Source organism: Leptodactylus fuscus, chromosome 6 (assembly GCF_031893055.1).
Source record: "Leptodactylus fuscus isolate aLepFus1 chromosome 6, aLepFus1.hap2, whole genome shotgun sequence".
NCBI classification, from domain to species: Eukaryota; Metazoa; Chordata; class Amphibia; order Anura; family Leptodactylidae; genus Leptodactylus; species Leptodactylus fuscus.
Genome location: NC_134270.1, coordinates 95,377,369 through 95,401,691, shown reverse-complemented (window position 1 = coordinate 95,401,691; position 24,323 = coordinate 95,377,369). Strand labels below are relative to the sequence as shown.

At 41.5% G+C, this 24,323-nt stretch overlaps 1 protein-coding gene across 6 annotated transcripts in view; it reads left to right on the top strand.

Moving 5' to 3' along the window:
- Window positions 1-24,323, top strand: part of NFATC2 (nuclear factor of activated T cells 2) — a 111,886-nt gene that overhangs the window by 10,552 nt on the left and 77,011 nt on the right. For 2 of the 6 annotated variants that reach the window (XM_075276840.1, XM_075276842.1), the window contains exons 1-2: window positions 5,318-5,742; window positions 21,117-22,101. In XM_075276840.1, coding sequence (XP_075132941.1) covers window positions 5,619-5,742; window positions 21,117-22,101 — 1,109 coding nt within the window. In that variant the 5' untranslated portion in view covers window positions 5,318-5,618. Of the gene's footprint in view, window positions 1-5,317; window positions 5,743-21,116; window positions 22,102-24,323 lie in introns of those variants that run through there. The other 4 variants (XM_075276846.1, XM_075276845.1, XM_075276844.1 and 1 more) reach the window with 4 other exon arrangements.

The following is a 24,323-nucleotide window of genomic DNA, read 5'->3' as shown; positions in this document are numbered from 1 at the left end:
CTCGCAGAAAAAAGAAGTGAGCTGCCCTATCTTGCCACGGATACCGCTGCTGAATCAGCTGTGGCATCTGCGGCATGAGACTCCCTTCCGACGAGGCCCATTCATTTGGACTGCACCAGCATCCAGTTGTGGCTAGACTCAGGAGGCGTCTTATGGAGGTGGATTCGGAGGTGGCTTCTGCTTCAAAATTCGGTTCAAAAAACTGTGTAAACTCAGGATAAATGAGCTGCAGTACCAGGCACAGGCACATGTGAGTATAGTGTTGTGCCACCATTCCAGCAGTTGTGGCAAATCTTTTCATTTCATTTTCTTTTATGAGACAATTCCCAATCTTACAAGAGTTCTGCACAGACATATGTAGTGCATATATTGCCATTTTAGAAAAGTCTGCTGCTGGAAATTGAGTACAGTTATCAAAGATTTTTTAATTACTTTTTTTTTTTCTGGAGCATAGAAAAGCTTTATAGTGTTTATCTGCAATAATGTGTGTCTGCCTTTACTTAGTGTGTGTAATAATTTAGGCCGAAGCTTAAACTATTTCCATACTGCATATTAAATAAATGTAAAATATAGAAGGTTAATTAGGAACAGGAACGTTTATTCATAACGTACTTACTATTCTGGTGCCAGTATTCTACAGCACTGCAAAGCGACTTTCATGAGTGGCGCACCCCCCGACTTTCATCACCACCCACTATTATATCCATCGGAAACCGGCCAAAAACTGGGATTTTATATGGTCACATTCAATGGGTTACAAAGTGTTATCTGACTGATGGAACTTTTCCGCCTGTCAGAATTGTTTTATACGTTCATCTCTAGTAATAATCATTATTGCTATTATTTTAGCATGTAATGGATATCGCTAGAGAGGCAGACGGCATATTTTACTTTATAAGGATCAGGTATGTACAGGACAGGGACAGTGAAAAAATGTAAACTTTATTGATGACTTTGTGTATGTGTTGTGTGTTGTATGTTTGGTGTGACTCTCTTTGCACTTCAACCTCAACGATGGTAAACATCTGGGTCACAGTGCCAAAAAACTTCTTGGTTATGTTCAGAGGGGTATTACATAAGAATATCCCTGTGATTAGGCTCAGAGGTGTATTACATTATCTAATATATAAAACAATTAGAGAACAAAAGTTTAACATGTTCTCTGTTTGATAGCAATGGGGGTAACATGGACAGAAGTCCCTGACACTCCCCCAGGAGTCACATACAGGTTATGTACAGATGACGATAATGCTTTATCATCTGTGTGCAGTCTGCAGCTCCACTACTCCTCCCTCCATTCTCCTACTGTTCTAAGATGCTACCAGAGGCAGGAGGGGGGAGGAAACTTTTGAGCCCCATATCTCAGGATCCATTAGGGCTATGAAGATGATATTGGATTCATTTTAAAGATGAGAATCGCATCATCTTTAAAATGATACCAAGATCATCATGGTAGTCCTTACAGACTCTGAATGATCTGCATTGGGATTTCAATGCCATACTTTATATTCATCGGCAAATCACTCCGAATCTGTAAGGACTATCATGATGATCATTCATCATTTCATGATATCATTTTAAAGATGAGATTATCATCTGTAAAATGAATCCAAGATAATCTTCATAGGCCTAACCAATCCTGAGAAATTGGCATTAGAAGGACATATTACATATGTCCTCTGCAACTAAAGTGCCATTAAGGAAAGGTCTCCCTGAAGTGTATCCACAGTTTAATGTCCCCCTCCTACCACACAAATATAATAATAAAAAAAAAACACTGATACTCACCGCTCCTTGATCCCCTGCTGTCTCGTCCTGAGTCTTCAGGGAGCTTTAAGGTGCTATGTAAGTGACATCATTACATCATGCCTACAGCTCCAGGAGAGGATAAGACGAATGGTGAAGCAGTGAGCGCACGGCTCCATGCTTCATCATTCTATGCAACTGGGGCAGCCTGGCAGGACAGCATATGCAGGCTATCCCAATGGGCCCCTGCTAACATAGGGCCCAGTGAAAGTGCACCGTTGGCCCTATGTTTAAAGTGGCCCTGAATTGATCACATTATCCAGTAGTTGCTGAAATCTGTCACAATACTTAAGCCATCACAGAATATGTTATCTGGCACAGTACCATTATGGATGTCACTTTGTGCATATGGCACATTCACAGTGTCACCTTACCATGTCACTAAATTCTTGTAGGCCTCATTCAGAAGGTATCGGTTTTATGGCAGCAATACCTGTACCTGCTGTATGTCACCGAAAAAAAGCACAAAGAACATTAAAGGGCTTGACCAGTTTCATATCAATAATGATAGATAAATGTTATTTGTTTAATTAAAAAGTTCCTACAATTTTCCAATATACTCTCTATGTCCATTCCTCATGGTTTTCTAGATTGCTTGTCATTCATTCTGCTTACTTTCAGAGGATAGACATCAAGCTATGGTCATGTGATATCCAGTCCATGGTCATGTGATGTACACATGTGCACAACTTGTTATCAGGCAGATGTCTGATTACTTTGCAGTGATTATAACGAGCTGTGTACCTGTGTGTCCATCACATAACCATGGATTTTCTATCACATGACCGTGCACTTTCTATCACATGACCATAGACTTTCTATCACATGACCATGGACTGTTTATCTACTTTGAGTATGCATAATGAATGACAGCAATCAAGAAAATCGTGAGGAATTGATACAGAAAGTATATTGAAAAAATTGCACAACTTTTTATTATACAAATAATAACATTTATCTCTCAATATTGGTCTGAAACTGAACCAACTGTTTAATTTGACCATGGGAGCCCATGGGTCCGGGATGTACAGTACACTGCAGACACGGTGGAAAGACCCTAAAGTATTGGTTCATATATAGATAAAATGCTACATAAGTAGCACACCAGACACATTGTCTCATTACTCAGTAAAATGAATTATTTCAGTGAAACCTGAGCCAGATTTTGTCTTGTCCCGCTATCATCCAATATGTATTAAGGAAGATAACAGAACTTTGTTCAGTTGTCCTTCATGATGGATACTTCCAGATTGTTTGTCTATGGTCCATTAAGATAGATTATTCTTATTAATCTTAATTTTCAATTGTAAGGTCATAGTTATTTTAGAGGTGAATTACTACATAACATAACATCACTTTATATTCCTGTGGCCTGTGGATGACCCGAACAGGTTTTTTTTTTTTTTTTTTGTTACATTATATACAATATCTAGGAGTGTAATTATACGAGTAAAGGTATCAATCTTTGCTGGGTCCTGGAGTCAGAGGGGCCCCAAAGGCCTCTTGATAATATAAGAAGTTACTAGTATTATGTATAGCAAATGGTAACTGGGGGCCCTTTCCTGAGCTTCAGGTTATTCCATGTTATAGAGTATCTACTCTATCTATCTATCTATCTATCTATCTATCTATCTATCATCTATCTATCTATCTATCTATCTATCTATCTCCTATCTACCCTGTTTCCCCGAAAATAAGACACCCCCCCCTCCTTCACCTTCTGGATCACATACAACCGGCAGTCGTGCCGGCACTCCGCTAATTGTTCCCTGCTTTGTTTGCTGATTGTTCCCCGCTCCAGCCGCTGCATAAAACATCCCTCGAAAATAAGAAAGGTCATATATTTCGTTAGCTAATTAATTATGAGAACATGTCTTATTTTCAGGGAAACAGGGTATCTATCTATCTATCTATCTATCTATCTATCTATCTATCTATCTATCTCTCTCTCTCTCTCTATCTAGAGACATGAGGAGAAAGGACTCTACTTGTACTCACAACCACAATATCCAGAATTTCTAATGTTTTTGCATATTCATCAACATGGCATGCTGTGAGTGACAGAAACTTGTGAGGACTGACCATGACTAAGGAAATATAAAGTAGTTGTCCTAGAACTCTATAAAATGCTGGTTTAAGAATTGATACTGTCAACTCTATTTTTCTCTCATTCCTTACCAATATGATATCTTTAAAAGATTTTCTTTTTGTCCTTGCATGGAAAATCCAGAGGAAAGGCCATGTTCAGGAGTTTGTATGGTGATACAGTTCTGTTGTAAGTTATGTCTTATAAGTGAATGGAGTGGCTGTCCTGTGTGTGTACCTCCATTATCACAAGGGGACTCAGGGACCCCTATTCTTATTATTACTGGGGCAGTGGTGTAACTAAAGTCTTGTGGGCCCCAGTGTAATCTTTTGTCTGGGGCCCCCTGCCTCATCCATACAGAAAATTCTTGATAGTGATGGTTACGGGTGCTAGGGAATTTAATCATTCTTCGTTTGGTTAGGGTAATCTGTGGGTCTCTGTGGCTTATGGGGCAGATGTAAGCTGCAATCTCAATACTGAGGCCAGTGCTTATGGGCCCCCTAAGGCCCATAAGCACTGGCATCCTCTGCACAAGGGGACATAAGGGCGACTGCATCCTCTGCACCCCCTCAACTTACGCTGCTGCACTGGGGTCTCCAGCAAGGTGACATATACGTTTTGGGGGATAACCTCTTTAAGGCTAATGCCCCACGTTTTGGAAACACAGCTTTTTTGTTGCAGATTTTGTTGCGGTTATTTGAGCCAAAGCCAAGCATGTTTACAAAATGAATGGGAAATATATAGGAAGTTCTTATACTTCTAACTTCTGCTCAATCCACTCCTGGCTTTAACTCAAAAAAACGCAACAAAATCTGCAACAAATAAAGCTGCGTTTCCGCAACGTGGGGCTTCAGCCTAAGGGTTGTTTTACACTCCCCCAATGCAATGCAGGTTTCATATTACAGGCAGAACACCTAGACGCTCCACAGTTGTGCTGAACTTACATCACTCCAAGGAAACAGTGATCTAAGTTTGGGTCCTGCACTTGACATATGGATATAATAAGATATAATGTGGATGTATTACTGTGTTTGAAATTGGCCTAAATAATTGACTTATGACAGACTTGTCACTGTCAGATCGCTGCAGAATTTCATTGAGCTGTTCTGTTCCTTAATCTATAACAACTACAGTATGTCAGGTTGTGAGGCCGGATAGTTCCAATGACCTTCCCCATAGTTTCTGGTAGATCTGTGCGTGAATGCTTTGCAGCAGGCGCTGCTGTCCATGACAGTTTGCTGTGTGTATTGTGCAGGGGTTAGCAGATTACAAGTGTTGTTCCTGTTCTGTGCGGAGGGGCAGTGTCACAGTGACAATGGCTGCTGACACACTCGCTTCCCCAGTTGTGGCTGCTGTACACGCCTCCTCCATAGCAGGTGTCTGTATTGAGCAGGAAGTTCAGCACTCGCTATTTCTGTACTTCTGCCAATTTCACACACTTGTGATCTTTTGTCACCGAGCCGACCTGAACCGTGCCTGTCTTCCAGCCAGCCATCACTTTCGACATCTTATTGGGACCTTTCCTATCCTACTCCACTGCCTATACAAGTGTCACATTTTTTAGAGTCCACCCAATGAGCACCAGGAACATTAAGGCTTTGTTTTACCAAGGATTAAAACTTTTCTAGTGAATGTCACAGTGAATATTGGTTTTAGGCAAGAGAATTCTGGGACCCTGGTTTTTTTGACCTGAAGATTTGCGCTGGACAGCAAATATATTGCAGAGATGAGCTACACTGATCGAGCTCCAGATCCTGACCTATTGGGCAGTTGTGACCCTAAAGACAGCCTTGAAGATGAATTAGATTTCAACATCCTGTTTGACTATGAGTGCCACAATTCTTTGGAAGGTTTGTAAATATTCAGGATAGATGAAGGGACAGATATGTTGAGTTTATTTGACCCAATATAGATCTTTTCTTTTTTAAATTGGACTAAAATTGCTTAAAGAGGCCTTACCATTGTAAAGAGTTACAGTACATGACATATTTACTCTCGTTTTCAAGCTGTTTGCAGTCAGCGCACTATTATGTACATTCACTAATCTGTAGTCCTATTCTTCTGTTGTTGGCAGGTTTACATCAGGTCTCAAATTTGTGCGAAAATGGCAAGACATATTTTCTAGCAAGAATATTTTTGTCCAGTTACCTAGTGTGCATATTTACTGTGTCTATTTATTTTTTAATGTAGATTGTGAGCCCCATATAGGGATCACAATTTACATTTTTTTTTCCTATTACTATGTCATTGTAGAATAGGAGGAAATCCACGCAAACACGGGGAGAACATACAAACTCCTTGCAGATGTTGTTCCTGGTGGGATTCGAACCCAGGACTGCAGTGCTAGCCACTGAGCCACGGTGTTGCCCCTTGTTTACCCTGTCTATGTGATTGTGTGTTTCTTGCGAATTGGTGTGTCAGAGATCTGTACTTTAGGAAAATTATTAGTGAAAGTTCTTGTGGCATACATTAATACATCCTGTAAAGGTGACGGAGTGCTGTAGTGCATAAAGCAGAGTACATTGGGATGTTTTCTAAGTAACTTGGTTATGTAGGGGTTAAGGCAGAGGAGTCACCAAAGTTACAATTTGCATGGTACTCACAGCATATGTGTTTACATTTCTAATTTTGCATGCATCTAGTTTGTATGCCGAACAAATATTTACATGCTTCTACAAGATAATACATTGATTTATTTAGGGAGGACAAACCACTATGCAGGAGGACAGCAGCTGGCTGCCTGCTTTAACCCTTTGGATACTAGTTATACCACCTGGAGTTTAATTTAGCAAAACTATTTTGGTAACATATGAGTAAGAAAAGAATATAAACGAATATGATCTATCTATGAGCTATTTAGGTACTAAGGCCACAACAACCACCATTTTAGTTGCTCATTAACAGTGTGTCCACATGGGACTAAGACATTGCAATTGCAGTATATGTGCTAGAAGTTCACAGAAAAAAAACCCACACCAAATTTTGGGATTTTCGTTGTAGATTTTCCACCTTGCTACATATGCTGTGTGGATTTCTCTACAGCACGTGGGTTTCTGTACAGCGTGTAGATGACACTTCTAATGATGGGGTCATACATGGCATACAGAGGGTATCGAACAGTACCAACATAGTGGAGGAGATTTGACTAAATTCTGTGGATTTTTGGCACAGAAATCGTGCACGGAAATTCTGCAGCATTTTCGTTCTAATTGTATTTCTATTCTATATTGATTACATAACATTATGATAGTTGGGGGAGATCTCTCTGATCTCTGTAGATCTTACAAGGATGGATGTCCCTTTGACTTTCTCCCTGTATAGCGGTGTCTTAGTTCATTCACTATACAGGGGACTTCAACGCTGCTCCATTCAAGTATAGTAAAAACTGTGATCATAGCACTAGAAGGAGGCAATGATGGCAGTTTTCTAGGAGATGACACAAATGTCCATTTCCTTGTTCAAACAACACGCTCAAAACGCTCAAACCTAGAAAAAGCTGTGCAAAGAACTCCTGATATCTTTGCTTGGCTTTTTTGAGGTTGAAGCATGCTCATTCATTGAGTGAAGTCAACAGGAAAAAAGGCACAATGGGAAAAATTTATCAAGATCAGAGTTTTATATGCCAGTCATGATAATCCCATTGTGTCTGGATAATTTGCCTGATTTATGAGGAGCCACATGCCTTCTCATGAATGGTAGGCTCTGCGTTTACGCTAAAATGTTCACCAACTTGGATATGGCATAGATTTTACCAATCATTTACACCAGAAAACTGGCTTGAAAGTTGATAAATATGGTGGCGCTACAGCCCCACCCACAGGACTCCCTTGTCACACCGCCTTCTAGGAAAATGCTAAGGACGATATACAGATTGTGATCATTTATGTTGCAAGTGGTGTTTAAAAAGTTGCAAACCCAAGGTTTGGAACCTATTTTTCATGCCACACAAGTTGTATGGGGGCTCTGGTGGGTTGACCTGTTTTGAGATGCACATGACTTGGCAAAGTGACCTCTCTTGACTTTCAGTGGTTTATATAGTATTACTGTAAACCAGAGATCATCCAATGGTCATACATTGGAAAACGGTTTATGGCAAAATGGTCTGTCAGGAAAGCATGTTACAAATGTTGGACAAATATTTTTCAAATTTCTCCAACTTCTATATAACAATACTGTGAAGTAATGTCATCATTTTCACAAAGGAAACTTGTTCACTGTATTGTGTCAGGCTTCTGTCCGCCACCAGGCATGTACTCTGCAGATAAAGGTTGTGGTTACACTCTGCAGGTGGTATGGTTTTATACTAGATGTAGACATTTATTCTAATTGTGGTGACACTTTTGTGGTCAGTCTTCACAATAATGAAGATGGGTCTACCAAACATGAGGATAATATTGGGTCACATAAATATATGTGTTTGATTACACTTATGCCATCATTTTACTTATTGACATGACTTGGCTGAAACAGCTGCTTTCTTGTATGCACACCCTTGTGGTTTCAGGTTTTTGGAGGTAAAATGCATCTTGTGAAGCTGTAGTCACTGTAGAGAGAAACTTTAGGACTGAGGCCCCACGTTGCGGAAATGCATTTTTTTTTTGTTGCAGATTTTTCTGTGTTTTTCTGAGCCAAAGCCAGGAGCGGTTTGAGCAGAAGGTATTTCATATATACTTCCCATTCCTTTTATAGAAAAATCTGCAACAAAAAGCTGCATATCTGCCACATGATATTTAGGTTTACCAATATCTCCTGCATATTCTGTAAAAATTAAATCCATGTGTATTTTCAGGAATGCTACAGAGTTTCTTTAACATGTTCTATCTGTTGCAGATTGTTTCAGAATTTGATAAAGATCTCACCCCATTCCAGATTTTATCACAAATTTTAGGATTTAGGAAATAGTAAATTAGGCTAAGGCCTCACATAGCGAAACACAGCTAAAAAAACTATTTTTTTTATTTTTTTTTTTTGTGAGCCTATAGTGTATACATCCATTAGCACACTGTATGCATTGTGCTGTAGATCAGGGAAGTACACCATTAGGCTGGGGCCCCATGTGGCGTTTTACATTACCTACAAAGTTGATGGGATTCTGGCTAATCCAATCCACACATTGCAGAAAAACATCTGTAGTGGAAATGCTGGGATTTCAAAAATACTTGCTTTTTTGCAAATCGCATCTGTGAAAAAAACAGCTATTTTCTCCGCAGCATTTTTTTCAGCGATTCGCTGCATGAAGACTTAGCCTTGTAGTATAACCCAGGACTTAATTCTTGCACGTGGATAGGGCTTTCAAACTTCATTCACATGTGGCAGAAAAAAAAAATTAGTGTGGAATTCAGAGCATGCAGCATGTCAAACTTTCAGGGATTTGTATAGGGTGAAATCTGTGTCAAAGTTTGCATATCACATACCTACATCTGCGCCGGAGGATCTGCTGCAGAAACCACTGCAGAAACCAGAGGAATCTGCTGCAGAGGACTTTTCTCTACCTCGGTTTCAGTATAAAAATGGTGGACACCCAACAGATACGCAGCAGTCCCCATTATAGTCTATGAGCCCAGTACCTATTTTAGCGGTCAGACTCACAAAAAAAAAAGTTCAGCAATGTTTGACTTTTTGCGATTAAATGTTCCACTCACAGATCCCTCAGGCTCACTATCCAACTCCATCCACTATCGTTTACATGAACATTTGCACTTACAATAACTTTTTAACGTTATTAAGTTACATTTATGTTATTCAATTAATGTTTAAGTTAATGTTTGTGATTAAATGTTCCACGCACAGATCTTTCAGGGTCACAATCCAACTCTATTCGTTAACATTAGCAAAAGAGTCTTAGGATGACTTGGCAATCTTTAGTCACATGATAGGAGTCCCAGTCAAAATCTGTGAGTATCCCCAAGCTTGGATCACTGCTACGTAACTATGCATGTACCATCCTAACAGATGAAGCATGTGCAGTGTAGTAATAATTTACATAAAGAGGAATAGCCGGCATGGTAGTTAGAAACCACACAGAGAAAGGTCCACCATGCAAATGTAGTTTTCACAAGTAAGCAGTCACATGCTCCATAGTAAGAGCCACCGACTGTGACCATTCATGGGTGAAAATGTGATGGAGCTTGAGGGAAGCAGATCTTGGAAGACAAGGCACATAGGAAGTGGCTGGTCACCGTTACTGCAAACAGCTTAACTGCATGGTTGCTAGTTTGTATCTTTGCTAATTTAAAAAAGTTGTGTGTTGGTAAAAGCACTTTTAGGCTAAGGCCCTGTGTAGCGGGCCGTAGCCAAAGAGTGGTGAAAAAAAAAACCGCAGCAGAAACTCATTGCATTTTTTCATGCGGTGCTTTTCATGAACAGTACGCAGCATTTTCCTCTGCTGACTTTATGCTGCAATATATATGCTACACCTATAGAGAAAAAGCCAGTATTTCTGTAAGGACAATTGACATGCTGTAATGGTTTTTGAGATGTGTGGATGGGATTAGACAGAATCCCATCCACTTTGTAGTTACTGTAACTGCTCTTTTTTTTGGTTGCAGGTCTTGCTGTGGTTTTTTGAGTCAAAGTCAAGAGTGGCTTGAAAATGAATTGGAAATATAAAGAAAGCTCTAATAATTTTCCCCTCTGTTAAATCCATTCCTGGCTTTGGCTGAAAAACTGCAGCAAAATCATCAAAAAAGCAACTTTTTCACATGTGCATGTCCCAACTGTCCTGGATTCAGCAGAACAGTTCTGGATTCCAGGTCCTGTCCCGCTGTCGGCAGTTTCAACTCATCTGCGTCCTCCCAGTGTAAGCCCATTTGCCCCTTCCTTACTCCTTACTGTAGGTGTAGGACCACATGGGTATGCAACCTGGAGCTGAAGGGACCTGGCAGAAGAGCGATCTCAGGCTGTTTCTCTTGCAGACATTGTGCTGTGGTCTTCTTTCACTGCAATCTGTAATCCAAAACTCAGGTTTGATGGCTTCTTTATTTATCTAAATAATGTATTACAATTTAGAGGGAAAAGAGGAGAATGAGGCTGTGTCAGAGGCTTAAAGGGGCTCTATCAGCAAAATTATGCTGTATGAGCCCCACATATGCGTTAATAGCCTTTAAAAAGGCTATTCAGGCACCACTAATGTTATTTTGAAATAAAACCATAAAAACATATATGTAAATTATACTTATTGTGCATGGTGGGCAGTGATGCGTGATCCAACGTCATTTTCTGGCATGCCTTCCTCTTCTTTCTTCTTCTTTCGGTGACGCCCTCCGGTCTTGTATCTACCCTGGCTTCATTGTCATCTTCTTCCAGCAGTTCAAATCTGATTGGTTCAAACCTGGCGCCTGCGCAGTAGCGCTCCCCCCGATGGCAGTGCGCACGGACTGGATTTGAACCAATCGGATTTGAACCGCCAGAAGAAGATGACGATGAAGCCGGTGAACATATATGTTTTTGGGGTTTTATTTTAAAACGGGGGGGGGGTTAAAATAAGCGGTGCCTGAATAGCCTTAAAAAGGCTTTAAAGGTAGTTCACGCATATGTGGGGTTCATACAGCATAATTTTGCTAATAGAGCCCCTTTAATGAGGAGCTTATGTTGCAAATTTCATGCCACAATACCTTATATGGAACTAAGAGGAAATAGGATAAGAGCAATGGACTTTAACACCAATAGAGTGATGGACAAAGACAGAGCTCCCTCTGTCCATGCCCATTCCCATGGATTCTGGACGGATGTGGTGTTAACTTTTCTGAAGGAAGAACAAGTTCTGCCAATGCACTCTCATAGTCTAAAACCTGCTTCAGTGCCCCTAAGTGACCCCACACAGTGTAATGCACTCTTATTACCCCAGAATGTATAATGCCCCAGGCAGTATAATGCCCCCCCCCACTCTTTATGCTCCTGCATAGTACTGTGTAATGCACTAATACACATCTCGTCTCATTCGATTAGAGTCCACTCTGGTTTCTTCTCTCAGCAGCAAGTTCCATGTAATGACGTCACTACATTACATTACTACTACGCCGCCTGTCTGCATTCTAGACACTGACAACGTGGGGGGGGGGGTGTGAATGCTAGAGCAGAGAGCAAAAAGAATCTAGGGAGTGGTGCACTCTCTACTACATGGACTGGTATTCATAGAATCTATGTACTTCTCTATCCTTCTGAATTCATACAGAGGTTGCCATAAGTGTACTTGGCCATGTGGTATTCTGTGTACTTGGCCTGAGGCCCATTATCATTTATGTCCACATATATGTGGATTGGCTATATCTGCTGGCAATTTGTTGCAGATATTTTCGGGATTTCACTTGTTTAAGGTAAATGGGAAAATCCTTCTCAACAATGAATAAATGGATACAGATTAATGGAATGGATGTCTGGCCCAATATCAGCATGGTCTTATGTGAGTCTATAGGTTGCTATTAGGGTTGAGAGATCGGGATCAGAAAAGATCGGATTCCAGTCTTCGATCAAGTAAATTTCACGATCGCGATCGGAATTCCAATCCGGATCTTTTTAGGCGAAATCGAGGTCGGAGGTTAATTCCCACAATGCTTTGCTACTGGCTAAGCATTGTGGGAAAAGCTAATTTAGCTTGAGCGAGTACTATTCGAAACTGCCGTTTCTAATAACACGCTCCCATAGGAATGAATGGATGCAGCTGGCACACAGCCAGTGCCTCTTAACCCCCTGCACATCGGTTGCGTTCATTCATTCTAATGGGAGCGTGCTATTCGAAATGGCAGCTTCGAATAGTACTCGCTCATCTCTAGACTAGCTAACATCTCTAGTAGCTAACACTTACCTGCAGAGATCCGCTGCCGCTCCCCATTCTGCTCAGTCCGGTTCTCTCTCATACAGACCTAGTAAGAAGGCGGGGCTTGTGGCGTAGGAGAGTGTGGGCGGGTACAGCACGGCGCCCTGAAGGCCTGTAAATGAGAGAGAAGAGGAGCGAAAACAACGGGCAGCGGTTCTGTGCAGGGACACCAGGGGGGACTAAGTAGCCAGAGGATTTTTTTTAATCACTACATAGCGTGGAGTGTAAAAATTAAAGCGTGCAATTTTTGGATTCCATGCTGTGTAGTGAATAGGATCGTTTTTAAAATCCGATCTTCGATTATTAAAAATATCCCACTGACTTGCATTAGAATCGGAATTGGAATTGTGATCGGGTTCGAATGGAAAATGATCGGAAATCGGATTTTAAAAACTATCCTGAAATCTCAAGATTGGCTCAACCCTAGTTGCTATCTGTGTCAAAGCAAAATCATGTTTAGGAGCAAAAAGCACAGTAGATTGATATAGATAATTTTCATTAGACAAGTGTATGGGAGGAAGTTCACAGAGGAAGTGGTTGAGGGTTTTTTTTTTCCTGAATTATCACTGCACTCAATAGAGAAAAGCTAACGTTTCTTAGTGCAGTCTATAGCTGAATACATGTAAAATGATTTATTCTGTGCCTGTAGCTTCTTTGTGTAATCTCTGACACCAGACTATGTTTGCCTGTAATCCTATCACTGAGCCTGCACAACTATTTCCATGCTGTTGGTGTAGGTTGGTCCAGGTTAAGAAAATGGTTTTGTTGCAAGGAAATGATGTCAATATTTTATCAATAGCCATGCAAAAGGGTTTATGAACTATATCATCATCTATTGTAATTCACTGCAGAGTTTGCAGGACTGTACATGGCTAGTGCTAGGTAAAGAAGTCTGGAAGTACTGGCAGTATAAACCCAGGACTAGTATATAGGTACGGTCTGTCACTGATACCCCAATTCAATTTTTAATTCATCCACAAAGTCATATATATATATATATATATATATATATATATATATATACACACACACATAGTAGGGATCCAGCTCATATGGTGGGGTACGGCAATGACACAGTCACAGGCCGTAGCTTTCAACTCCAAGGGTACTTTTATTTAGTCGCTTCATCATAAAAACACTGTGTAAATAACAGAAAAACCTAAGGGCTAGTTCACACAGGGCAAGAGGGGCGGATTTTGGCATGGAATCCTCCTCAAAATCCACCACCTCACAATAGAGGTCTATTTAGACCACTAGCGTTCTTTTTTCCACTAGAGGTTTGTTCCCACTAGTGGAAAAAAGAAGCGAGCTGCCCTTTCTTCAGGCGGATTCCGCGGCTGATTCAGCCGTGCATCCGTCTCACGACAGCACCCTCCAGACTAGGCCCATTCACTTGGGTCTAATCCCGAACGGGAAGCCGCAACAGGATGCCGTGCACTGAATGTGCACACGCGGAATCCCCATGAGAACTAGCCCTAAGCCTGTCCAGTTCTAACTATAAATCAGCATGCTTTACTAACCTAGAGCAAGCCAAAAACATGTCACCAAACATAGAAGCAAAATGTCCCAGGGTTGCTTTCTCTCAGGCTGCAAACCTGCAAAGCTTTAGCAATCCTCACCTGTGAATACCCGGCAGTGCCGCACCTCCCATGAGGCGACCTGAAGCGAGCGCTTCAGGCGGCGCTATGCCAGGGCCTCAGGGAGGGCGGCATTTTTGCTAACCTAAGCCAGTCCAGGACAAGCTGTCCTGGACTGGCTTAGCACGGAGCAGTGGTTTGGGGAGGCCACTGGAGCAGCGCTGCTCCAGCAGCCTCCCCTCACGCTCAGGCAGAGCGCAGGCAGTCTCCGGGCCTGCTCTCTGCCGGCGAACGGCGCTAAGCCCCCCCTGCTAAGCCACGCCCCCTCCGCTAAGCCATGCCCCCACTCCACCCCCTACCCGGGGGGGGGGGAGGGGCGGCTTTCTGTACTTCGCCTCGGGCGGCGAAAGGGGCAGGTTCACCCCTGATACCCGGGATTAGGGAAAACCCCATAGTGGACTAGAACACTACAACTACCAACCTGTCCTCCAGTCCAGGAAATCCAGCCCATGTAACTTACATAAAGAGCACTAAAAGACTAAAGCTAAAGCAACATGGATCCTTCTGGAATTCCACTATCCTGCCTGGCTAAGGAAACCAGGTGAGATATACACTCCATCCACAATTTTACCATATACTTTACCACAATACATATCATTTTTGTAATGTTTTCTGAACGTGTCTCTGTCATGTGCTTTGACAGTTTACTTTAGCTTTCCTGCTTCTATTTTAAACTGATGTAAAACATGTGGTCACTGACATATGCTGCGTAATATATACGTAAGCCTGGACTTATTAGGGGAAGTACAGAAGTTGTTTTTCTTCTAAGACTTTTTTGGTAACCTCAGTTCTAACGTTACTTATTCTTACAATGATTTAATTGCCTCAAAATGAAAGGTCTCGCACCTATTGCAGAGCCATGTGCACGCGGCCCATCCAAAGCACTTAGAATTTGTGCACCACACGTTTGCTACCATTCTTTGGAGATTCAGTTCACTGACCTAACTCAGTATCTAAATATATAGAAGTGGCTTGTTGCCCCCCTCCCACGACAACCAGCACAGAGGGCACATGCTATGGTTACTCCTCCCCAGCTAGACCTCAGAAGAAGCATGTCATTGTTTATTTCTATCCGTATTAAAGCTGCATATAACAAGTTGTAATGTATCCTATTCATTGACATCCATGTGCCACCTGTACATTGGCTGTGCCGTTCAATCAAGTCTGCCTAAGGGTGCATTCACACTACTGATACGCTGACTGATTCTGATCGTTAAAACACGTTCAGAATCAGCGCGTATAAAGCAGATCCCATTCATTTCGATGGGAGCCGGCATACGAGCGCTCCCCATTGAAATAAATGGGCTGCTTTTTTCTCTACGAGTGCTCCCATTGAAATGAATGGAAAGCGCTCGCGTGTACATCATGTTCACACGATGTAAAGTGGAGCGTGATCTGGCACGTCTATGCATGTCAGCAGTTTGCGCGCTCAAAAAGATCCCATTGATTTCAATGGGAGTTCCGAGCGTATACGCCACGTTATTTTGTGCCTGTAATTTTGCAGCCGTGTGAACGCACCCTTATATCTTAGGCCGGAAAAGAATGCAGTATTTTATAGTCACTGCATCCCATCCACACATAGTGAATCCCATCCACACTTTGCTGGAAAATATGCGCAACGCACACGTAGCGCGTGTAAGCTGGCACCCATTGAAGTCAATGGGATCTGTTTTGAAGCGCCTCGCTCTGACACGTGTTTACGTGACTAAATGAGCCGCGTGCTACTCCATGGGAACGGAGCCTTAAGCTGCACCAGATTTTCCACAGTGTCTGTTGCTGATAGAAAATCTGAGGTACTTTTAGACCGGGTTCAGACAGGGTATTTTGGACCGGAATTTGACGCAGAGGCCGTCTCAGGTTCCGGTTCAAAATACGGCTCCAAAATAAAGTATGGAGATGGCACTTCTAAAGGGGAGTAGGGCACAGTGACTGATTTCATGAGAGACCTCATCATTAGGGGCTGTTCACATCATGTTTTGCCCACATGTTTAATGAAGCCATTTTATGAATTCAAAAACAGATGCTATAAATAGATGAACATGGATTCAAACAGATGGCCTTCTGCTTAAATGGGAACAAGTTTAACAATGTTAAATAAAAATGGTTCCATTTATGTCCTTTTTTTTGTGGGGCACTAAAGTGTAGTACATACCACATTTCTGTCCTACCAAAAAAATGGACAGAAACTGATTTATTTTTATAAACTTAAGTAAACAGATGGCCCAATCTGCATCCATTTAATACAGCTTCTTTTTTAAAATTTTGTAGAACTGACCTGTTATGGTGCATTTACATCAAGTTTTTACATAATTTTAGCAGATCTATTTAAAGAGGACCTTTCATGTCCTCAGACACATGCGGTTTTATATACCGCTAGAAATCTGACCGTGCGCACTGACGGCTTTCCTGTTATGTGCCCTGGGGCTGGAGATATCTGTGCTGTTATAATGGCAAGGATCTCTGCCCACTGTCAGAAAGGCATTTCTGACAGTCTAGCTGGGCTGTGAGGAACGCCCCTCATGACAGTACTCGTAAATAGCCCTGTACTGTCACAGGGGGCGTTCCTTACAGCCCAGCCATGATGCTAAACTGTGAGGAACACCCCCCATGACTGTACTCCTCCATAGATGAGTACTGAGAGGGGGGTATTCTTCACAGCTTAGCATCATTGGCAGTAAGGAACGCCCCCTGTGACAGTACAAGGCTATGGACGAGTACTGTCGGAGGGGGGGGGGTTGTCCTCACAGGCCAGTTAGACTGTCAGGAATGCCCTTCTGACAGTGGGCAGAGATCAGTAACAACACCAATATCTCTTGTCCCAGGGCACATAACAGGAAAGCCAACAGTGCGCTGAACTCCTGGTGTATGTGAGTCATCAGTTGGGTGCGGTTTCTCTGGCCAGCACTCATCGGTCTCTATCTCCCAGTTTCGGTGGTCTGCCAACTCGGTGCACATTCTGACAATCACCGTTCACCTTCCACTTCGTAATCCCATAGGCCACTGTTGGGTAATTCAGTTCACTTACTACCTGTATGTCCCTTAAGGATCGACCATTTTTGTGGTACCCAACAATTACCCCTTTCTCGAAATCGAAAAACTTGGCACTTCGTGGCATGCACTGTCCATGCCAATACTGTTTCCTACACGACATTTAACGGTGGAAGGTGTGGCACCGCAGAGATCTTCATTTGCATGGCTGTCCAAATACTTATTGGTAGACAGTGTACCAATCTTTAATTCTGGCTGAACTGATTACACAAGATCCTGAAGATCATATATGCAGACAAGCACCTACTGTATTGCAAACCCTTTTTTCCAGGGCCCCAACTAATCTTTTCTCCTGCTGTTTTGGTGTCTGCCTTATGCTAGGTTTACACTATCGTTCAGGAATTCCATCCCTCATTTTGCTTAAAATCCAAGTGGCCCCAAATAACGGAAAGAAGAACCTAGCATTAGGCTGATGTCGTCTTTATTTTTTAAAAACTACTTAGCAATATATCTGTAAAAGATCGGATAGCACACTACTGTTGGTATGCTGTCCATTTTTTTTCCTTTTTCACTGACTTTTCTTTTTCACTAGCAAAGAAAGGCCCCATAGCAGACTTTTGGGGGGGGCCAAAGTGGCCTCCACACTGTATAATATTCCATTGTGTCCCCTCAACGCAGTATAATGTAACATAGCAGCATCTTCACATAGTATAATGTCCCATAGTAGCCCCTGTGCGCAGTATAATTTTCCATAGTAGCCCCCACACAATATAATGTCCCTTAGTGGCCCCTCCACATAGTATTATGTCCTATCATGGCCCCAACAGAATTTGTTGCAAAAAATCCAGGTTACACCATCCACAAACTCTGGTCTTTTCAGACCTCTACTGTATAATGATTGCAGGCCTAGGGGAGATGACATACATGAAAACCAGTGTTACGCACCACCATTTTTTCTTAAGATGGCGTTCAGTACCTTGTACTTTTAGTAATAATTATGCATCAAGTTTCTCTATTGTGCAGTTATAACTTTTATTCTTATTGTATGGCACATAGCGAACCAGCATTTTGATGACCAATGAGCTTTAACATCTATACAGTCTAGTATTGTTATGGCAGTCTAATGAACCTGCCTTATTTAGAATTTAGTGTTTTTAAACTTTTTAATGCTTACATTTTTTGTTACAGCCCTTCTCATCTTCAAAGTTCTGAAAACCATAATTGAAATGATTTGTTCTTGTTAACAGCATGGAATTCATTAGGACAAAAGGCTGTAACATACCAAGGCCTCATAATAGACTATGTAACATGGCTTTGTAGTGCCTGAATGTAACCACTGCAGCATCTGTAGTCTCTAATGAAGCATGATTAAAGACAAGGGCTTCTTTTAACAATCACCAAAGACATACAAGGATAAGCTGCTGGCGTTGTTCACTTGGCATATTTCTATGCACAATAGATGGAAATGCTGCCAGCTGTCACTGCTGGGTCACTTTTCATTTTACTGGGCAAAAAATATATTTTTGTGTGTAATTTTTATTTTTATTTTTTTGCAAGGTGTCAGACCTTTAGTTAGTGTCATAGACTGTCAGATCAGCTGACGGGGAAAAAATCCTGAAAATCTTTCACATGTAATCTGGATAATGGGGTGGTACTTTGGAGAGATTGCATTTTGTATGCACCTTTTTATATAAAAAATGTTACTTTTCATTTCTAATGCCATTTAAGTGATCATTTCAGGTGAATTATTTTACAGTATATAGAATTACTTTACAGCATATCATGCACTTTGCTTTCTAGTGATTGATTTGGAGCCGTCCAATCAATATTTCCTTGGAAGTGTATTGGAAATAACTGTGACTTCCTGATAAAATAAGGCTGACTCAACACAATTGATGCTTCTATGTCAGACATTAACATATTTCAGTGTGTTGTATACTGTGGTGCTTAGACAGTAGAGCTGGAAGTTACATTTCTCATCAGAAATATACACACAAATCTAAAGGGATTTAATGGGACAATGATTTTGATGACCTCTCCCTACAATGAGTCATCAACATTAGATTAGTGAGGACCTGACACCACCCTCAATAATATGCTTAGGCCGGGGCTCCACGGGTTGTAAACGCAGCAAATTTGCCCACGACAGAAACGCTGCGGGAAAAATCGCAGTGTTTTACAGTAACTGCAAAGTGGATGGAATTCTGGCGAATCCTATGCCCACTTTGCAGGAAAAACCGTGGCACAAACACGCCACAATTACCCAAACTGGCACGGTTTTGGAAATCACAGCATGTCAATTGTATCTACGAAAACGCCAGCAGCTTCCCCATAGATATAATTGTAACAGAAAGTCCATGGAGGAAAACTCTGCAAACTTTCTGTTTAAAGTGGTGCCCCTCCCATTCACTTGTATTGATTTCCTTAGGTGGAATCCACCTCAACAAAGGCAACTTGCTTCTTTTTTCCACTAGTGGGAACAAACCGCTAGCAGAAAAAAGACTGCTAGTGGTCTACATAGACCTCTATTGTGAGGGGGCGGATTTTGAGGAGGATTCTGTGCTAAAATCAGCCCCCTCTTGCCCCGTGTCAATGGGGCCTTAGGTGAAATGCAGGCATAGTTTTCCTTTGTTTATATTCTGTTCCTGCTCTGATTACACAAGGATGAAAGTGTCTTTGCAAACTCGCAGATTCTGTGTAGATGTACCACTAAGTCTACATTCACACGACCAAAGTGCAAAACGCTGTGAAAAATGAAAATTTTTCAAGGCCATCCATCAACGGAGGAAAATGGCACGTTATTTGGCGCTGAATTTTCAGCACTGAAAAAAAGCCTCCTATTGATTTCAATGGCTAACGCACATATGCCGGCACCCATTGAAGTCAATGGGATCTGTTTTTTACGCCGCTCACTCTGAACGAGTTTACATCCAGAATGAGCGGAGAGTAAACTCCGTGTGAAGGCTCCCTTAGGATCGTGAATCTGTGGAACAGCCTACCCCTGGAGCTGGTCACAGTTTCAAAATAGGATTAGATGCCTTTTTAAAGAAAAATGGCAGTGATGGTTATGGAAATATTTAGACTGTTGTTTCCTATCCCCTGCTTGAACTTGATGCACATATGGTTTTTTTTTTTTTCAAGCATACTAACTGTGTAACTATATTTCATGGTAAACCTTTTTCTTTTTCTAGAATTATTATTATTATTATTTAATTTAAGGTACTCTGTATGTCTTTGTAAGATGTGTAGATTTGTTTTCTCTAGCTAATATGGTATAGGATTTTACTATCTACACATAATAGTTTTTTTTTTTTTGTTTTTTTTTGCCAGATCTGACTTATACGAATATTCTATGTGGAAATTGCCACATATTACTAGCAAGACATAACACTATACGTTTTAGGAATCGAAAAATATTTTCATTTTTTAGTCAATTAAAGGGGCTGCATCACATTTAATATCTGACTTACTTTACAACAAAATAGTCATTTACCTCCTCAGATCTCTACGGGTTAATGTGACTGAAAGCCAAATATCTCCACAATTCTGTATTCAACTTAGAGAAAGACTGTTCTTGACAGACGTTTTGTTATTGTTTGTAGCAAAATCTCCAGACCTAACACACTTTGTATGGAGAACAGAGCCCTATAAAATCAAATATTTTAGTTTAAGTTTGATTATTATCCTTAATTTATGATATTTTCTAATCAACATATTCAATTGTCCATGATTGTTAACATAAGTTATATAATATTTAGTTTTAAAAAGACCCTTCTTTTTCCAGAAGAATCGACTCCTTCACATAATATCATCAGCCCATCTTCTTCTGGAGTTGCGTACTCTCATGGCGATGTCTCCGATTATGGGTCCAAACATATGAACAGCACATATGGCACATATGAACAGCACAATAGTGTAGGGTCCAGGTACCACTTAGACCCTAAAAATGCTACTGGGGCTCCAGCTCTGAGTCCAAGGATTGAGATCACTCCATCTCATGAACTGTTTCATGCAGGTTCATATCGCAGCAGAGATTCAGATACTTTGGTAGAACATCAGCCAAACTTGGCTGCTACCTTGCAAGTCTATGCTTATGATGGCTACAGAGAACCACTTTGCTTGAGCCCTGCTAGTAGTGGGTCATCAACAAGTTATATTTCAGAGACTAATTTCTCTCCTTACACCTCACCTTGCGTTTCACCAAATAATGGTCCTAATGATGACCTGTGTCCACAGATACAAAACTTCCCTCGTTATTCTCCTAGAGCTTCTCCAATAATGTCTCCACGGGCAAGCATCACAGAGGACACCTGCCTGGGACCACGTTCTCCATCTCCTCGACCCAACTCACGGTCGTCATCCCCAGGTTTCAAACGAAGGTACCCTTGTGCTGAGCTCTACAATAGCCATCAAACCAACGTTTCTCCACGACAGTCAAGAACTCCCTCTCCCCAGGCATCACCTCGTGTTCATCTGAGGGACGATAACTCTTCCCTGAATTACAATAATCCTTCAGCATCTGCACACCTTATGGAAGACCTGAGCCTATCTACCGATCCTTCATGTGGTATACCAACAAAAATGTGGAAAAACAGCCCAGATCGTTCCCCAGTGGCTCCTTCTAAGAGCATGTCGTGTCAGGTTTATCAGCCTCCAGAATATCTTGGGCCTTACGAGCATGACGAGAGGAAGAATTCTGATCCTGGGTCAATCTTACTTGTGCCACCCACCTGGCCAAAGCAAATTTTGCCTGCAATGCCCTACTACAGGTATAGTTTTTCTTCATTGGAGTAATATTTTTTTCATATTTCAAAGTTGATAAGTGTTTGAAAATAGAATAATAGTTTACTCTTTACACTTGCTTAGATATTACAAAATGACGTAGCAAATACTGATCCTGCACTCTTGGGACTTGCTTTTATCCAAAGATAAAAAAAATAAAAATAAAAAAACATAAAGCCATTGCTATACTGTTCAGAGTGTGCAAGAATCTTCCACTACCACAACACTTGAAATCTAGGGTAGTTAAAAAAATATGAGAAGGAGCTCTTTAATTTAGCATATCTTTACTGGAACTGTGTATGCTAGGACAGTAGGGATGTCCAAATGTGTTCACTAACAGATATTCATGTGTGTTAGTGCTTAGGTTATCTGTCATTTATTTATTTTTTTCAGCTTAAGGCCCACGTTTATTTTGTTGCAGCTTTTGCTGTGTATTTTTGAGCCAAAGCAAGGAGTGGATTGAGCAGAAGGTAGAAGCATAATATTATATATATATATATATATATATATATATATATATATAATCTTTCTTCCATTCTCTTTGTAGCCAATCTTGGCTCTGGCTCCAAAAAACACAACAAAATCTGCAGCAAAAGAGCTGCGTTTCTGCAATGTGGGACCTTAGCCTAAAGTGGTTTTTGGGCCAGACACGTCACTATTCCCTGTCCACTTGCCTCTATTAAATTAATTGTTTTATTTTACCAAAAGAATGAAACATGTTTCCTATTCCTTCTATCAAGGCAGTGTATCTCCTTAAAGCATGAAGTGAAGGGGTTCTTGTAGCAACAAAGTTGTCATTATAAGCGCATATATCTCACACTTTATCCAGAGCTCCAGGCTGCAATCTTAACTTCTATTGTATTGTATCTGCTGAGACATGGCAGTGAAACCCAGACAAAACAAAAATTCTTGGACTTCATAATAAAACATATAGCTTGTTATCTAATATCTTTCATTAATGTCCCCTTCCATATATATTCAGTGTCAGCTTTAAGGTCTTGCCCAGACTCAGTACATATAAACTATATAATGTTTACAATAAGAACATAATATGTTTGCGCTTTACTAGTATGTCTAAAAAATGACAATGGAGTGCGTATACTCCCATGTACAGTATTTTTTTTCTTTAAATTTGGAACTGGACAGTTTTTAGCCTTGGGGTTTTCTGCTAGATTATTTGCATCCATTGCAGAAATGCTGCGGTTCTGGACACTCTGGAAATGCAGCAGAAAAAAACTCTGCATATTACAGTCCTAGCAAAGTGAATGAGATTTTATTTCATCTCATTCCAACATATTCCAACACCGTGTGCCGGTCAGCCCATCTGATATAGCAGAGCCGAGTGTGCACACTCGGCTCTGCTACATCTGATGTAGCAGAGCCGAGTGTGCACACTCGGCTCTGCTACATCTGATGTGCTGGTCAGCCCATCTGATATAGCAGAGCCGAGTGTGCACACTCGGCTCTGCTACATCAGATGTAGCAGAGCCAAGTGTGCACACTCGGCTCTGTTACATCTGATGTAGCAGAGCCGAGTGTGCACACTCGGCTCTGATATATCAGATGGGCTGATCGGCATCTGATGTAGCAGAGTCAAGTGTGGATATAGGAATCCATAGGAATGCATTGGCCAGCGCTGATTGGCCAGAGTACGGAATTCGGCCAATCAGCGCTGGCTCTGCCGGAGGAGGTGGAGTCTAAGGTCGGACCTGAATGGAGACTGGTGTGGAGCGATCTTAGACTCCGCCTCCTCCAGCAGAGCCAGCGCTGATTGGTCGAATTCCGTACTCTGGCCAATCAGCGCTGGCCAATGCATTCCTATGGATTCCTATATCCAAACTCGGCTCTGCTACATCAGATGGGCTGACCGGCACATCAGATGTAGCAGAGCCGAGTGTGCACACTCGGCTCGGCTCTGCTACATCTGATGTAGCAGAGCCGAGTGTGGATATAGGAATCCATAGGAATGCATTGCCCAGCGCTGATTGGCCAGAGTACGGAATTCGACCATGCTTCCCCTGCTGTCCCAGTGTCATTCCAGGGTGTTGGTATCATTTCCTGGGGTGTCATAGTGGACTTGGTGACCCTCCAGACACGGATTTGGGTTTCCCCCTTAACGAGTATATGTTCCCCATAGACTATAATGGGGTTCGAAACCCGTTCGAACACACGAACAGTGAGCGGCTGTTCAAATCGAATTTCGAACCTC